Consider the following 17,944-nt stretch of genomic DNA (forward strand, 5'->3'; position numbering starts at 1 on the left):
AGTCGGGCAATAGAATGAAATAGAAAAGAGATTGCCGTGAAATTTGTCGATGATCCTGCAAGCCGAGCCGAGTGGTACAGTTTGATCTGATAAACAAATTCGCGAAACAGTTATGATAGGAGAAGAAAAATTCGCGAAGCAGCGAGAAAATAAGCCGTTGTGAGCGCTGAACTTGATTAGCAAAAGTAAAAGCGACAGGGGCGTTTTAATCGGACTCGTTTGTCAGCAGTCCGAGGAGCGAATCGCGAGAGTAAATATTAAACGGAAAATTGTAGCGAGAATTAAAAGCCGATAAAGGTCCTGCGATTTTTACAGTCGACCGTCTCGCGAGAGGATAAACAATCGGATTACAGCCGTTTAAAATGCAGGAAGGCGTAAAATTGCCGCTCAACGTTTACACCTCTTCGCGGATAAGCAGTGAATTGAAAGCAGCCGATAGCACAGCTAGAGTAAAAGAAAGCTCGAGGCGAGAGTTGAGGAAAGAGCCCGAGAATTTTCATAAAGACGCTCGAAACCCGCTCGCCTTCGCGCGGCTTTTTCCTCAGGGGCAGGATCCGGACGGCCGATCAAGGCTACTGCGGTTCGCGAAAAAGCTCCGCGTGATTAAGTCGGACCGGTTGGCTCTTTTTTGCGCAACGGAAACAGCAGGTCCAGCCGCGCCCCCGAGCATCATTTTCCGAGAGAGAGAGAAGGAGCCGCGACGCGATAGGCGTCCCCCACCCGCTGGCGCGCGGAAGTATCCTTTTGAGAGTGAGCGAGAGAGAGAGAAAGAGAGAGAACCGCGAGGTGAGAAATAAAGGTCGAGAGTATATCTCCCGTGGTGTACCCACTGGCAGCGGCAGTAGCAACAGCTCCTCAAGTTCACCTAAACGAGGCTCCAGCATCGGACAGTCAGTCTCCCGTGAACTCTCTCGGCGGCTGCTGCAGCGGCTAATCGCGCGCGCGCGCGCGACTCCTCTTATCCGTACACCCATCCGCTGCTGTTTCATCTCGGGTAAGTACCCGCGCGTCCCGGAGCTTTCGAGCTTGCGGCTGTAGTGCGTCCGTCTTCCGAGTGCTCTTCCTTCTCTCACTTTCTATATACTTATACCGACGTAGCGATCGATTACACACACACACACACACACACGCGCGCACACCGAAAGGAGCCTCTGCCAATCGTCAGGCGCACACAGCCGATCTCGATTTCAATAAATAATCGCCTCGGAGGTGTAACCGCTTGCACCTGACAAACGACCTTATTTGCGTAAACGATCGCGCTGAAAGCCGCATTACAGCGACTTTTAGCCATATCAATCGCGTAAAAAGGCGAACCGCTTTTTTTCCACTCGCTCGCGCGATAATTGCATGTCGATCGGTACGGCCGATACCGATCCCGCGCTTATGTGTGGCGGATATATCGCCGCGCTTCGGACAATGATTTATCTCCCATGGAATGGGTTGTAAAAATTTGATTTTCTAATCCGCGCAAACGAGTTTTTTTTTCTTTCTGCGTAATTCAATCCCGACGTTACGTATACGGACTTTTCGAGACGCCTCGAAATGGAAAAACGGGGAAAGTGAGAGCTCGCATGCAAAGCGCAGCGTCGTCCGAGAGCGAAACATCGCCGTAGCTACATCGCGGGAGAAAAAATATGCCGAAGCTTTTGTACATTGTCCACGTTGAATGCGGAAAAAGTGCGGGACATTATAAATGAATCGAGACGCGGCGCGCTAACGATCGATGCATTGTGCATTTTTTAAACTAAAAATAATTCGCCCCGATCCGCCGTGGGATCATTAATTAAAAGGCGGGCTTTATAGACTCGAGAGTTTCCTGATGGCATTTTTTAGGTCGGTAATCGAGCAGCTAACTGGATCGCTCTCGTGAATCTTGATTTGCCGATGTGTGTAACTATATTATATTATAATTGAAAACGCATCACGGTAACACACAGGGACTCTCGTCGACGCTCGCATAATAACAGGCGTGTCTCCGGAACTCTCGCTTGCGGTGAGCAACGCTGCGCGCATTAGAAATCGTTTCGCGATCGGCTTAAGCTCTTTTTTTATCGATCTGTGCGTATGTCTCGATCGTTTATATATCGCCCTTCCTCCGCCCGCGCCTCACCGAGCATCGACGTGGGAGGCGAGGAGATCTCGGCACTGCAAAACTGATCCGCATCAGCAGCCGTATCAATGAATAATTATAATAAATCCCGATGCTTGCGCAACTCGTATTAATTGAAATATTGAAGAGGACGGAAAGAAAAAAAAAAGAGCGCGCGTATACACGAACCTGTGCATCGATGATGTTGTGAAAGTGTCGCTCGCACCTGCACTGCGAATAGCTGAAATTCTTGTCTGTATACTATCGAAAGGATCGCGGGATGATTTAGAGCTCGTACGCCGGGCATCAGCCCGTGACGCAGGATGCGACGACGGAGAGGCCGCAACGAACTCTTCTATATACACGTACGCGAAGGAGTCATAAATTCGAGGAGCCAAGTATAGATCGGCATTGAGCCTATCTCGCGAGCGCATGAATGGGATGCCCCGTATAACACAATACGTATATTCTAATCGAGCTACACGTCAAGGCTGCGCGCGATCAAACACCTGTCATTGTTTACGTCGAAGATCGGTATAAGTAAGGCGGGGGGGGGGGGGGGCGGGAGAGCACGGAGATTTTTTACCAAGTTTTTCAGCGTGACAAAAGACGCCGCGAGGCGCATCGACGACACAATGGCGCGAGGCTGGAATATAACTCGCGCGACGAGAGGAAAGCCGATAAGTTCGGCGAAAAGTTTGCGGGTATTAATGCCCGCGGACGACTAAGCGCCAACAGCGATCGAGGCGAACTGTTTAACTTTCCGCGAGCGGGAATATAAAGCCCTTTACCTCAAAATTGTTCTCCGCGTGTATATATGCTGGTATGAAGTTTCTTTTTTTTTTAACATTTGAACAACGACCTTTTGCGATCGGCGCAGAGTTACAAGGATGAGATGCGGATTTGCATGGGCGCGTAGCCTTTGGAACAAATTATTTCCGCCGAGTATAAATCGATCGAGGTTTACGCCGCGTGGGGGCGTAATTGATTTTTTCTCGATCCAAAACGCGCCTTCATTGTCGCCACTCGCGTTTTATGTATAGGAAGTAATTAACTATTGGGATTGGGAATCCCATTGTGACGTTGAACCTTGCGGCGATTACGTTATGCGTATTACAAGCGTTTTTCCTCGCCGCACTGCGCTGCATCGACGTGAGAATAAATTATCCGCGTTATAATACTAATACGCTCATTGTAAAAACAAACAATTACTTACGTGTAACTTCGGTAAAAAAGATCCCTGTTTCTCAACGAATTCCAGACTCCAAAATGAAAATCCCGAGCAGCGCTCTCCTCCTGCTAATCACGATCCTCTCGGTGGAGTCGGTCCCGCGCAAGCTCCGATCGTCCGGGCCGCAGTCGAGCAACTCGATCCCGGGCAGTTCCTCCGAGTCGCCGCCCAACATCGTCATGATCATAGCCGACGACATGGGCTGGAACGACGTGAGCTTCCACGGCAGCGACCAGATCCCGACGCCGAACATCGACGCCCTGGCTTACAACGGCGTCATCCTGAACAGCCATTACGTCTCGGCTCTGTGCACGCCGAGCAGATCGGCCCTGCTGACCGGCAAGTATCCGATTCACACCGGTATGCAGCACCTGGTGATTCTCGAGGCCGAGCCCAGGGGACTGCCGCTGCACGAGAAGATTCTTCCGCAGGTTCGTTGCTTTTTTTTGTCGCTGGCAATTTCATAAATTACCTCTTAATTAGCCTCGGGCTTGCAAATTCAAATATTACTTCACATTTAAATGACTCCGCGTAAGTCCGGTATATTTATAATCTATTTAATTCGTGAACCGAGCTGCGCGCGCGTGAAAAAAGCGCAAAACGAGCTCTGAGCAACGTGTCCATTAGAGTTTGTTGCACCTATCGTTGTAAATCGTCTTTTTTTTCCAGAAAGCGCAAAAAGCGCGCGAGGACATCGGCTAAATTAATCGAAGCGATTTCTCAAACGACTCTATACGAGCGGTATATCCTGTGTCGATTAGCCGCGGCGAGAATTAATGCGGCAGGCAGGCGTAATTGTGAGGCGCGTTTATTAGAATGTATATACCACAGACCTGCGAATAATCATAATCGATACCATCGAGCGAATAATCATAATTTTTATAATAATTACGTAAAAACATACGATCGCAGTACCTGAAAGAGGCCGGTTACGCAACCCACGCGATCGGCAAGTGGCACCAGGGCTTCCACCGTCGCGAGTACACGCCGACCTACCGGGGCTTCGACTCGCACTTCGGCTACTGGCAGGGTCTGCAGGACTACTACACCCACGAGGTCGGCTCGTCGAACCCGAAGGAGGGCTTCCTCGGCTTCGACATGCGGCGCAACATGAGCCTGGCCCGCGACACCTACGGCAAGTACTCGACCGACCTCTTCACCGACGAGGCCGTCCGACTGATCGAGGAGCACCGGCCCGAGGCTGGGCCCATGTTCCTGTACTTGGCGCATCTGGCACCGCACAGCGGCAACGATAACGAGCCCCTCCAGGCGCCCGACGAGGAGGTCGCCAAGTTCTCCTACGTCGAGGACCCCGAGAGGAGGATCTACGCGGCGATGATGAGCAAGCTCGACCAGAGCGTCGGCGAGGTCGTCAGCGCGCTCAGGAGGAAGAACATGCTGCAGAACAGCATCGTCGTTTTCATGGCCGATAACGGGGCCGCCACCCAGGGCATACACTACAACCGCGGGAGCAACTATCCTCTCAGGGGGGTGAGTGTCATTTTTACCGATACGCGCAATCGTATAATGAAGATATGCGGAGACAGATATTCCGTTTTCTCGCCGCGCCTAACGTTGCATAGTAGCTGTGAAAACAGCGACTATGCAAATTGCCATTCGCATGCCGGGTGAGAATCGGCATAGACCCGATTTTCGCGGTTTAGCGACAACAACAATTGTTCCCCTCGCAGATAAAAGCCAGCGCGTGGGAGGGTGCGGTACGCGGCGCCGCGGCCGTCTGGAGTCCCTTGATCCAGCGGCCCAAGCGGATCTACAACGAGCTGATGTCCATCGCCGACTGGCTACCGACCCTCCTCAGCGCCTCGGGTCTCCGAGACGTCGTCCGGGTGAGCGCGAACATCGACGGCGTCGACCAGTGGCCGGCCATCAGCGGCGTAGCCCCCAGCCCTCCGCGCAACGAGATCCTCGTCAACATCGACCCGATCTTCAACTACTCGGCCCTCCGGAGGGGAGAGTTCAAGTACGTCCTGGGGACCGTCGGCAACGGCGAGGAGTGGTACGGAGAGACCGGACGACCGGAGAACCAGGGACTCGAGGGGGCCAGTCCCACCTACGACCCGGAGACCGTCCTGATGAGCAAGGCTGGCACCGCCATCGCCGGACTGCTCACCGCCAAGCAGGTGCGATTTTTAATATCTTTCCTTCCTGCGGTCTTTACGCGCGAGGTCGAACGATCGATGCACTTATGAGTTATGAGAGGATTTATCCGCGTAATTGCAGTGATTAACCTTATTGGTAGTTGCGCGGAGCGATAGTTATGCATCGGCTTGATTTATCGCCGCTGCGAATGATTAAGCGCCTTTTTTATCCTTATCTGCGGATGTGTAGGGATAAACGCTCTTTTGGAGCAACTTCGACCCTCGATTAATCTTGCGATCTGCATTTTTTTCGATATTTCTCGAACCGGCATCAGGTATCGGAGATCAGAGCGGTGAGAAAAGACACCTACGGCCGAGTGAAGGATGACGAAATGGCCACGTCAAAGCTCTTGACGGTCGACGAATTGCTCAAGCTCAGATCCTCCGCCAGTTTGCGCTGCACCGTGCCCGAATCCGAGAGGGTAAGTCCTCTCCCCTTTGTCAAGATTACGCTTCCGCGGGAATCGCGATTTTTCCTTAGATAACAAACATTTCTCATTTCACGAGATAATCTTCCAACCGATCGCGCTAACAGCCGATGACGACGATCCGTCCGATTTCCTTCTGTTCTAGGTCGCCTGTCACCCGCTGCAATCGCCCTGTCTCTTCAACATCAAGGAGGACCCCTGCGAGCAACGAAATCTCGCCGCTTCCCGGGCCATGATCCTGGCGACACTCGAGGAGGCTCTTCTCAAGTACCGCGTAACGGCTCTGCCTCCGAGCAACGTGCCCAACGACCCCAAGGCCAATCCTGCCTTCTGGAACCACACCTGGGTCAACTGGCAGGACGACGACCCGTACGAGTTCCTCACCGACATGGTCGGCAAGAACAAGCTGGAGAACATCAACGACCGCATGCCCGGATCGGTTATCGCCGTTATCGCCGTCCTACTGGGTCTCGCGGTCGTCGCCATCTTCGCGCTCATCGGACTCAGGTGCAACAAGAAGTATCACGCGCTGAAGAAGAAACAGCAGCAGTCGGATTACCGCAACTCGAGGTAATTGCATAGCGTTTAGCTTGCTGAAAAAAAAAAAAAAGAAAAAACAACAACCGGGAAAAATGTTTACCTGTAACTAGCCTGATGAAACATTCGTTTACTATTGCAATTTTTCTACTCGAGCCGAGGATAAAAATCGCGTTTGTACTTCCAGGCATTTCCAAGAGGTACAGCAGCCCAGCGAGACACAGGCGGTACTCGAGCCAGAGGAGAGCCAGCCCAACGGTAAGATCGTGGAAAGCTTTACGGCGAACGAGACGCGCGACGTGCCGTCCCTCGAGAACATCGAATGACGGTGTCGTGTGGGGAGCGCGAGGAAGTCGAAGAAGACGGTCCTGAGGACGATCGTCTGCATCACCTGGATATGTAGCAAGGATTGCTCTGCTGCGAGCGTTTCTGAAAAAGCTTGAGATTATCGTATTCAAACGAGCGTTTGGTATACGAGAAAAAGTTTTTGCGTTCGAATGACGTGTGTTGATAGTTTGGATAGATGCGAGCTTTAGACGTAGGGTGCGTTTGGGAGCGCGAGTGCGATTATAGTATTTTAATAGACGTAAGTTTCCTTTTAAAGTGCGATCTCGAGCACTGATTACTCCGCAAGTATTATAGCTTGATATTAATTTTGTAAAGTTAAGACAAGTTTCGAGTTAAGATATAAGTATTTTTTTTATAAGCTGTATAAGCTCGAAAACTTTTTCTGCGTATCCAATGTGCTCTGAATCGCCGAAGCTGGATAGTAGATAAACAAGAGTATTATTCAATCGTTCAAGATTGAAATTCAAAGGCAATATTCGAAAAAAAGAGTATAAAAAAGGAAACGCAAAGGTGCTCAGGCCTCGCTCTACCTCACCAACATGACTGCTTAACTCACGCACACACTCCCGTCGATACGCGCTAGAAGTCGTACCGGCGTCGAGTGGAAAGATTCTACAATCCTAGAGATTCAACGTTTACACCTATGTATAAAGCATATGCTCTCGAAAGCTACAAAAAGGGGATATTTTTACAAAACGTAAAAATCGCATCTCGCTTCTTATTCGAGCAGCGACAGTAAATGTAAAACCCATGATCTTGTATATATAGATATATATAATAAAAGCCTAGCAAGGCTCATTTATTTCCAAATCGGCAAACTTTCTTTTTTTTTATAATCAATCTGTACAAAACTGAGACGCGGTTCAGCTCAGTAACTGCGTCCTCGGCGCGAACCATGCAATGTCTCCATTACAATATTCATTATTATTATCAACAACGCGGCATTTTTCTTATTTTTTGCTTTCTCATTAGCATTACTTTAGCTGTAATTATACAATAAAAATAAGAACGGTGCGGTCACCATTATGATTACATGTATACATATAGTATTGCAACCCTCGAGCGGGCGCGCTGTCGCCTGCTGGCTCTGACGTCGTTGGCGAGGCTTTACAAGTCCGTACAAAAAGAATGAAACATTTTGAAAGCGCGTCTGCTCGAGGGGCTTGCCCCGATGTCTTTAGACTGGTACATATATATTACGTTTCTCGTCTCTCAAAAAATCGTCCAAGACGTTACTCTTTTAAAATAATCAAATGTACAATTATTTTTTTTTTTTTTTTTTGACTCTCATTCCACTTTTCAAAGGCAACTCGCTCTTAAATAAACAATTTTTTTATCGCGTCTACATTAACGACCCGTTAAAGGTCTCTCTATCATACAATATCGCGTGTTATACGTTTTTTTCATTTTCCTTCTCGATATTTTTTCTCTTTCATTACAGTATAATATTATACAATCGACGCGTATTCATCGGCGGACAGTCACAGACGGCGATAGTCGCGCTGCCCGCGCGTATTTTTCGCATCGTCGCGGCGGCGGGAAGCACGACTACTAAGATGAAGCCCTGCAAAGGTTTGCGAGGGCCTCCTCAAAAGATTTGCACGACAGCAAAGAATCGATCACGCTCGACGCGACGCGAAGTCTCGCTGTCGAGTGCGGCTCGGTAGTCGCAGTCGATGCGCACGGCGCGCTCTTGACGGGAGATGATCTTTGGCCTTGGACTCCTCTTCCACTCTGCGGTGGAATGTTAATTGAAAATGGGCGAAGAAGAGGTCGGCGTCATTATTACTGCTTCGGTAGCTGCTGCTCATACTCTTCGTCGATCACATGTGCACTACCTTCGGTGTGCTAGAAAAATGAAAAATGGGACATTTCAGATTTCCGCAAAATTTTGCCAAAACTTTTAAAAAGAACACATAGTTCTTCTTGGCTCACCTCTTTCCCCACAGCCAGTTCATTAGAACGCTCGATTGACTCTGAACTTCCCGCGCTACGAAAGAAAATTTTAGAAATTATCAAAAATGAATTATTAATCACTGTTTAATTGGTAAATACTATCATTACGCGACTTTTAGCGATCAGCAGGGTATCGACTAAGTTCTAGCATTACTTTGAAATACTAGTACGTGTATACCTGATTACGTAGTTAATCAGGGGTAAAATACATACACAGTGTATGGTTAGCATTGACCAGTCTTGCAGCAGCTTCAGGCGGCAATTTACTCAGCACATCCCCGTGTACGAGCAGAGACATTTGCTGCGAATGTCTAAGCTCACGGTCATCTCTCAGTCTCACGTCCCTGGCTTGGTCCACACCTCTGAGCTGCGACAGCCTAAAGGGAAATTCGAAAAAAATTCTAGCTTGTACACACAAGGACTTATCGAGGAGCGTTACAAATAATTAGGTCACTGTGCTAGGGTTGACATAAGCATTAGATGACGGTAAAAGCCAACGGGAAAAAGCGCTAAATACAAGTTTTTGAAAAGTGATCGAATCTGGATTCGTTGTCTAATACAGTGTATGTTTGATCAAGAGTCCAGATAGATTATCTAATGCTACGATAATTTTTTTCTCCTTTTTAAACGATATACGTACTTCTGAGCAAGAGCCTTCTTATCCTCGCCGATGGGCGAGTTTATGGCTTCCTTGGCGATCTCGACTGGACCTTCGGATTTCGAAGGCGAAGGATCCTGAATAAGGGGCTGTACGTCCTGAGAGTCATCAGACTCTTGCGCCTTTGGTGAATCCTTCTTCGGGCTCGAGCCAGCCGCTGCCGCGTACTTTCTCAACTCCTCGTTTACACGAATTGCATTTGACAACCTTAATTGTAGCGTATCACGCTCCTCCAACAACTGCATAAGCTCGTGAGTCAACTCTTCGCAGCGCACGTCCCGCTGGTGCAACATGTACAAAGCTAAATCCAATTCGTTGGCCGATGAGGAACTGGCTGCGTCCATCGCTGCTGCGCTACTTGCACTTTGTTCTAACTGTAACGCGAGAATGAGTAGTATGAGTATTAACCATGTTCAAGTGATTCTTGAGTTTACATTTCTAGCGGAAAAATATTTACCTGTTGCTGTGTGATTTCAGTAGACTGGTCAGATTTAGTTACATGTCTCTGAAGAGCATGCTGCATAAGCTCGTACTCCTTGCTCTTTTCATCGAGCTGCTGTGTGAGTCCATTGATCTGCTGTTCCTTTACTTCCAGTAACTTCCTCATCTCCGACAACTGTCTCTCCTCTTCTTCAGTTAAAGCAACTAGCTCTTCAAATCTCGCGTTCTTCTCGCTCAACTGGACCCGAATATTGTGAATCTCTGTGTCCTTGGTAATGCTTAATTCAGCTAATCGTCGATCTCGTTCCGACAGTTCGGCTTCGAGATGTGCTACCTGATCAGCCCTTTGGTCCAGTTGACTGTCTCTGTCCAGGCCAGTCTGCTCGATTTGAAGCTTGAGATTTTCTATGTCACGTTCGCGTAAACCTAGCGCTTCCATGAGACTCTGATTCTCCGCTGCTAGTTGCTGTTTTAAATTGTCAATTTCTTGTTCCTTTTCCTAAAAATTGCAGTAAGTCAATAACATTAATAGATTGTTTTATCGCTTACACAAAGAAAAATCTCAGCATCGAAACCTACCCGAAGAACCCTCTCCACGGCTTCTTGCGCCTCTCTCCTAACTTCCTCCTTCTCCGAACTCAACCTCTCAATGGTTGCTCTGTCCTCTCCTGCCAGCCTCTCCAGTCCTCTGAGATTCGCCACCTCGCTTTGCAGGTCCGATACTGTGAATTTAAGATTCTCGAGCTCCTGCTGTTTCTCGTACAGGTCACTCTTGAGCTTTTCAACGGACTCATGCTGCTCGGCGTTCCCGGAAGCTTGCTCCAGGGCTTCTCGGAGCTGGGATTCTTTTTCCGTCACAACGTATCGGAGTTCGTTCAGCTCTTGATCACGAATATGGAGCTCGTTCTGGAGTTTGAACAGTTCTTCTTGATCCTCTGCCGATCGCTTGACAGGTTGGTGTTGATGAGATCGGAGTTCGTCTAGTTGAAACTAAAAAATTCAGTAATTAACATCGCTTACAATGATAAGAGTTATTGTTAAAAAATAAAAATATAATGTTACCTTAAGACCATTGATTTCTTGGTTTTTGCTAATGACTTGACTCTCCAGCTCAGCCTTTTCGTTGTATAGCGCGTTGATGTTGTCCTGCAGCTCCTGAATGATACGCGTCGTCTGGCTTTCGTTGATAGCGTACTGCAGATGCTCGATCTCCTCGTTCTTTGCCCTCAATTCTGCTCTCAGATTCTGCAACTCCTTATCGTCGTTGTCGCTACCGAAGGTAAACACCGGCAGCTCGTCGATGACCTTTACTGATGGCTGCTGCTGAATGCTGCTGATTTCCTTTCGAACTTGACTAGCTGCCTGCTCCTGTGCCTGCACCGCTGCCTCGAGTTTGCTTTTCACCTCCGCTAATTCTGCCTCCTTGACCTGCAGTTCGTCTTGCAGTCTGCGCGATTCTTCACCATCCTGTGCGAGATGAGCTTCCTTCTCACTAAGAGCAGAGTTGAGGTTCTGGATGTGATTTTCAGCCTCCGATAATCTTTGAGTCAGTTCTGCGACGTGAGTCTCGGCCACCGCCAATCTTTGCGCTAATTCATGCTGCTCTTGTACCTGAGTATTGCACTGCTGCGTCTCGCTCAATGACTGCTGTAATTGCGACTGCTGAGAGCTCACCTGCTGCTCCTTCTCTGTTAGAGCTACCTCGTATTGCCTGAGTTTATCTCGGAGTGTCTCAAGCTCCTCGTTCTGTTCTTGCACCTGTGTAGTGTAGCCCTCGATCGACAGCTCAAGCCCATTTACCTTGTCCACGAGTCCTCTAAGCTCTTCTAATTCAGCGGCCTGTCTTAAAATCTCGCCGTCCTTCTCTGCGATCGCGGTATTGAGAGCATCGAACTTATCTTGCTTATCGTGCAGCTCCTCCGTGAGCTGCTGTATCGTTGCGCGCGTATTCTCCTCCAACTGTGTTTTATCCTGTAGCAGACGTTGCAGCTCTTCTTTGAGACCTGCGACCTCCTGTACTCGTGCATTGAGCAGCTCTGATAGCTCATCCGTGTAAGTTGTCGCGTTATTGATTCTCTCGACTTCTGACTCAAGGCCTTGAACTTTACCCTCCAGTTGAGTCTTTTCTTCTAAAACGGTCTGCAATCGCTCATTGAGTTCAGCCACTGTTTTATCGTGTTCCGAGGTCTTCTCGACGTACTCAGCCTTGATGAGCTCGCAGTTCTGTCGCATGCTTTGCACTTGATCGTTGGCATCCATGAGGCTCTGCTCGTACTGTTTCCTCAGAGTCTCGTAGTCACCTTTGAGCTTCTCATTATTGCTCAGGAGTTCGACATTTTTAGCTTCTAACTCATTCGTCTTCTTTGAGCTCTCCTCTACGGACGTTTGCCGCTTCGTGCGGTTCTCCTCCAACAGCTGTTGCAGTTCCTCGTTTTCAGCTGCTAACGCCTCAACGCTGTCCTTCAGTTCTTTTAGTTCTTCTTCGTACTTAGGATCACGTTCTGCACGCTCTTGAGGCGGTGAAGTCGTAGAGTCTTTGGTTTCGGGGCCAAAGTCCAACTGCTGAAGCTTCATCTCTAGCTCCTTGTAGCGCATCTGCCAGATGTGCACCTCGGTGTCCTGCTTCTCTTTGGCTTCGGTGAATCTCTCCGTCGCCGCCGTAAGAACGTCGATCCTATTCAGGAGCTTTTCTTTCTCAGCGGCAATCTTCTTAGTCTCTGCCTTCGACTCTGTTAGAGCTTTCTCTAGGGCATCGACCTGTGACTTGAGCTCCTCCTCGATGGCCGAGTCAAGATCGCCGAAACCACCCATGGACTTCTGCGATTTTAGTTGACGCTGCAGACTGTCGAACTGAACCTTGTACTCCTTGAGTTTCTTCACATACTTGACGTTCTTCACTTGAGCGACTTTGCCTTCCTCTATCAACTTAGCGTTCTCCTCAGTGAGCTCTCTGAGTTTTTCTTCGAGTTCGTCCACTTGCAGCTTGAGTTGAGTCTCAGCGCTAAGTACCATGGGAATATCTACATGCTGCTCGACGCTGTGCGGGATGGTTTTATCGCTTAAGCCCCAAGGATCCTCGTCGTCTTCCCACATGGAGTCTCCCATAGCAGCGGCCTCGAGTTTCGGCGCTGGAACAGTTTCCGCAACTGGTGCCGTAGCTGCTTGTACAAATTGTTCCGACACAGCTTCCGGCTTGGCAACGCGAAGAGTCTCGAGCTCCTGAGTCAATTGATTCTTCTCTTGAATGAGAGTTTCGATACGTGCCTGAAGTTGCTTCAAACCCTGCATCGATTCTTCCTTGAGATCCTCGAAAGCCCTCGTAGAGTCATTTACCTGCAACTGTAGGATGTCTCGCTCGCTCGTGATCCTTGCTAAGCGATTCTCCAGTTCAGCTATTCTGGCGTTATCACCGCTAGTTCTCAGCTCCGTTTCCAACTCGTGCACTCGATTTTTATACACCTCTTCGGCAGCAGACAACTCATGGTTCGCCGATTGAAGCTGCTCCAATTTACCGACTAACTGTTCATACTCGCTTCTACTTTGTAAAATCGCTTGGTTTGAAGCAGCAAATTGATCGTGAAGTGCCTTTAGCTCAGCTTCTCTATCGGATGCCAATCTAGCGAGGTCCTCTCGTTGAGCGTTTAAACTTGTCAGTTGCTCTGTCAATTGATCGATAGTAGCACGAGTCTCTTGAATTTCGTTGCCCATGCGAGCTTGCACTTCTTCTGTGGCCGACCTAGCTTGGTCTAATTGGTTGCGAAGTACACTTACTTCGTCTCTCAAAAGTCCCATTTCAAATTCCAACTGGGCGTTCTTGCTGCTACTAGGCTGAGGAGGTGAGGCACCAAATATCGAAGCATCGAAGAGTGGGGGTTGTGAAGATTCTTCTGATACTGGTACAGCTGCTTGATCGACTTCTCTTTTGTGCCGCTCCATAGTCTCGGTAACTGGTTCCGGTCGTATTTGTGGTTGAGCTTCCACATTAATCATCGATGACGAGGCATCATCACCCCAGCTATCGTCCAACAAAATATTGTTATCTTTCACTATTTTTAAGTTCTTATTCTCCTCTTCTAGTTGCTCTTTTTCATGCTGCAACAGCTCGATCGTCGACTGCAGGTTTCTCTCCGAAGCTTCACTTGAAGCAATCGCCTCGCGTAGTTTACTCTGAGCGGTCTCTAACTCCGACCTCTGTTGTTCATACTTCTCTCTAAGCTCTTGGTACTGCTGATGAGTCTCGTCGAAACTAGCCGCCACTTCCTTGTCTCTCGCTAGTTCTCTCTCTACAGACTCGATCCTCTCCTGCATCGTAACGTTCAGCTCCTGTAGTCTAGCAACGCGCTCAAGAAGTTCTTCGTTTTCGTGCAACGTTGCCTCGTACTTTGCCTTCATCTCCTCGTTCGTCGCCGTCAGTACATTATACTGTAACATCAGTTCGTTGTAAGACTCTTGCATAGAGGCGTCGGGCGCTGCAGGAATAGTACTGAGCCTGAGGTTTTCCTGCATCTGCACTAGGTTACCAATGGAGTTGTGCAACTCATTATCCAGATTCTCGATCTCAGCGTCTCGCTCCTGTAATTTTGCCTCCAACGCCTGGACCTTCGAAGCGCACTCTCCGCAAGTCTGGGCTTGTTGTACGGCAGCCTCAGCCCTCTGGGTTTCCTCGATTTCCTTCTGTTTCTCGTACTTCTCGAGTTGCGCCCGGCGTTCCTCCGACTCCTTCTCCACGTTCTCCAGGCGCTCGTTGATCTGCGTCTGTTTCGAGAGTAGGATGCCGTTCTCAGCTCGCAACGAATTGATCTGGGCGAGCTGGTCGATGTATTCGGCCTCGATAACCTGCATGCGTACGCCCAGCTCACGCGCATTGTCCTTTGCCTCGCTCAGCTCCTGCATTTCCTCGTTCATCGTGCTCAGCTTGTCCGTTGCCTGGCGCAACTCTTGTTTTATAGCCTCTACGTTCTGAACAGCTTCGTCTCTTTCGACTTGAATGCGTCGTAGTTCTTCATCCATTTCGACGATTCGATTGTCCTTCTCTTGGTGACCAGCGATAGCCTCGTGGAGTTCTCTGTTCCTCAACTCCTTCTCGATCTTCTCCAAATTCAGGCTTTCCTCTAGTTCTCTCAGTTTAGTCTCCAGTTCTTCGCACTGGGCGGTCTTTTTCTTAGCTACCGCTGCGTACTTTTTCATCTTCTCTAGCTGCGCGTGCGCCTTATCCTCTGCCTCTGTCAGCTTCGTGCTCAGCTCAGCCAGCTGTGTCTCCAATCCTAGCTTCACCTCCTCCGACATGCTCTTACTTACAAGAGCAGTTTTCTCTTCGAGCTCGTTCTGCATGCTCGTGATCTCCTGGCTCTTGAGCTCCAGCTCCTCGATCACGTCCTCGAGTCTACGGTTAAGCATGTCCATGTCCTCGGTGTGCTTGATCTTCAGCTGTTCGATCATTTTGTAGGAATTTTGCAGCTCCGTAGTCACGTTCTTCGCGTGACGAAGGTTCTCTTCATGAACATCCTGCAGATCTAATAGGCGATTCTCTACATCAGCTTTAGCTCGTTCTGAACTTCTTAGAGCTTCTTCTTGGTTATGGTTATCGTCTAGGAGATCAGCAATCCTGCGCTCATCCACCTGGAATTGCTCGCGAAGTTGATGATTCTCCGAGACAAGTGATTCGACTTGAGCTTTGAGAGCATTCACCTCGGCGAGCTTTTGCGAGAGTTTCGTTTCAAGCTCCTCGACAAGCATCGTCTTATCGTTCAGTTGCTCCATAAGTTGGTTGTACTCTTCCAGGCTCTTCGAATCCTTTAATTTCTCGTGCAGATCCGTCAGCTGGTGTCTCGCCATAAACAGATCCTCTTCCACAACACTGGCATTTGTCCGGAGAGTCTCTACTTCTTCGGTAAGAGATGCTATGGTAGCGTCTCTCTGCTGCACCTGTGCCTCGAGTCTTGCAAGTTTATCTTGCAACTCGTCCATCTTGATCAGATCATTCTGCAACTGAGAGTACTTGCCTTGTAATTCCAGATCTTTTTCCTCGACGTTTTTTCTCAGCTCTTCAACCAACTGCTCTTGTGAAGCTATCACCTCTCCCTGCGCCCTGGATTTTGCCTCGAAGTCACTAATAGTATGATCCAGCTCTTCTTTCAATTGGCTTAACATAACGTCCTTGTGCTCGGATTGCTCGAGCAAGTTCTTATTCTCTGTCTGCAGTGCCTGGAAGCCTTCTTCGATGTGCTGTCTGCCTTTCTCCAGCACTTTCATCTTTTCCTCCATTTCCGCGCACTTGTGCTTCCACTCAGCTATCTCACTGGCGCTCTCCTCTAATTCTCGTCTCAGAACATGAGCATCCAGCTGATCCTGATCGTGCGACTCACTGCTTGCCAACTGTGCGGACTTACGTTCGAGTTCCTCTTCTTTATCTGCGAGTTTTGTTTTGAGGTCTTCGATAACAGCCTTTTGTTCGGCTATCAGAGCGGTACACCGCTCGATTTCACGCTCAAGAGCAGCTATGGCCTCTGACTGCACGGCATCCGACTTCAATTCGGCTTCCGATGGATCTTGTTGAGCCGAGCTCTTCACAACGGATGCTTCTGCGGGGACTATCGTTTCCTCTACCTGTAGCTCTTGGGCGACGGGTTCTTTTTCCTTCAGTTTTGCGGCTAGTTCCTCTTTTTCACGCCCGATCGCCTCCAAGCTGGATTTTAATTCCTCAATCTTGGCGACGAGCTCGTCCACGATATGGGGCGGAGATTCAGTAGATTCGACTAGAACTTCAGTTGGAGCTTCGGAGCTCGTCTCCTCAATTTCGGGCTCCTGCGTTCGCGGCACTTCCTCAACTTCTACCGACCTTTTCTCGCGCACAACTTCTTCTACCACCGCATTTTCCTCTAGCTGCTTCAATTTAGCGACTAATCGTTCGTTTTCCTGCAGAACTTCTTGAAGCTTTGTGTCAGCTTCGCTAGCAGCGAGTTTCTCCTCCAACTTGGTCAACTTCACCACGAGCTCGTAATTTTCTCTAGTGAGGTTCTCCAGCCTAGAAGTACTCTCGCCATGCTCTGGTATCCTCTCGAACGACTCGGTGGATCCGGTGTCCGATGAGCCCTTCTCTTCGAACCTCGTGAGCTTCTCCAACAACGCACCGTTCTCCCTGGTCAAACCATCGATCTTCCTCAAGAGATCCGCTTTGTCAGCGTCAGCGGCAAAAGCTTCGAAAGATTCGGTCGAGTCGACATTGGAACCGGTCTTGACAAAGGACTCGGTCGAGCCTACCTCGGAGGAGCTCTTAAGCTCCTCAAGCTTGCTGACCTTCTGGGAAAGTCGCTCATTTTCCTGAGTGAGATTTTCGATTTGACGTTGGAACTCAATGCGCTCTGCATCGGTCAGTGGCTCGGCTTGCTGCTGTTTATGAAGGGACTCAATCTCCTCTTCCAAGTCGACGACCTTCATCTCAGCTGTGACGCGAAGGTTCTCGGACTCGGCGTTCTCGGCTTCCAAGCTGGACACCTCTTGCTTGACTGCATGCAGTTCTGTAATTTAGAGGTAAGTTGCAGGATTTTTAATCAAATGTTCGAATCTCTAGCGGATTTTTGTAGCGCGATAGCTTACTTGCGTTACGTTTAAAATCAAAGCTACGGAGTAGCTGTACAGTACAGTCTCAATGATGCGAGTAGAATGAAAATAGTATGTACATGAAAATGCGGTGTGTGTAGTACCTTGCATGAGATCCAGCTTTTGGTTCTCCAGGATAGCGATGGCCTCGATGTGCGTCTCGATCTCTTTAGCCTGCGAGGCGACCTTACCTTCGAGGTCAGCAATGCGCTCCTTCCAGTCACCCGCCGAGGCTGTGAAGACCGGATGATATTCCGAAATTGTTCATTTTCGTTGTTTTATACATGTAATTAATTTACAAGAAGCGTATATATAGCTTTAATCTAACGCGATACATTTACGCTATTTACTCACACACACTGGAAAGCATGAATTGAACGTGAGGGATTTTACTTGTTTTTAGGTTTACTTGGTTTTAGGTACAAGCTTCGGGTATCGCACAACAATGCATTATTCAATTTTTCTTAATTAGACAATCGACAATATTTATAACATCGC

The 17,944-nt window shown here is 48.8% G+C and overlaps 2 protein-coding genes across 11 annotated transcripts in view; one reads left to right on the top strand and one right to left on the bottom strand.

Moving 5' to 3' along the window:
• On the top strand, positions 1-7,602 carry LOC100121172 (arylsulfatase B). The gene is made up of 7 exons (XM_001604710.6): positions 1-994; positions 3,351-3,751; positions 4,233-4,811; positions 5,012-5,461; positions 5,755-5,901; positions 6,053-6,477; positions 6,632-7,602. The coding sequence occupies exons 2-7, from the start codon at positions 3,359-3,361 to the stop codon at positions 6,768-6,770; spliced, it is 2,133 nt and encodes a 710-aa protein (XP_001604760.1). The 5' UTR covers positions 1-994; positions 3,351-3,358; the 3' UTR covers positions 6,771-7,602.
• LOC100121192 (golgin subfamily B member 1) overlaps positions 7,549-17,944 on the bottom strand; it is an 18,454-nt gene continuing 8,058 nt past the window's right edge. For 6 of the 10 annotated variants that reach the window (XM_031927661.1, XM_008208093.4, XM_032598284.1 and 3 more), the window contains 8 exons: positions 17,551-17,679; positions 10,910-17,364; positions 10,427-10,837; positions 9,864-10,346; positions 9,389-9,780; positions 8,962-9,125; positions 8,728-8,782; positions 7,549-8,640 (listed from right to left, as the gene is read on the bottom strand). In XM_031927661.1, coding sequence (XP_031783521.1) covers positions 8,616-8,640; positions 8,728-8,782; positions 8,962-9,125; positions 9,389-9,780; positions 9,864-10,346; positions 10,427-10,837; positions 10,910-17,364; positions 17,551-17,679 — 8,114 coding nt within the window. In that variant the 3' untranslated portion in view covers positions 7,549-8,615. The remainder of the gene's footprint in view (positions 8,641-8,727; positions 8,783-8,961; positions 9,126-9,388; positions 9,781-9,863; positions 10,347-10,426; positions 10,838-10,909; positions 17,365-17,550; positions 17,680-17,944) is intronic. The other 4 variants (XM_032598285.1, XM_016983763.3, XM_016983762.3 and 1 more) reach the window with 2 other exon arrangements.

Source organism: Nasonia vitripennis, chromosome 3 (genome assembly GCF_009193385.2).
Source record: "Nasonia vitripennis strain AsymCx chromosome 3, Nvit_psr_1.1, whole genome shotgun sequence".
Taxonomy (NCBI): Eukaryota; Metazoa; Arthropoda; class Insecta; order Hymenoptera; family Pteromalidae; genus Nasonia; species Nasonia vitripennis.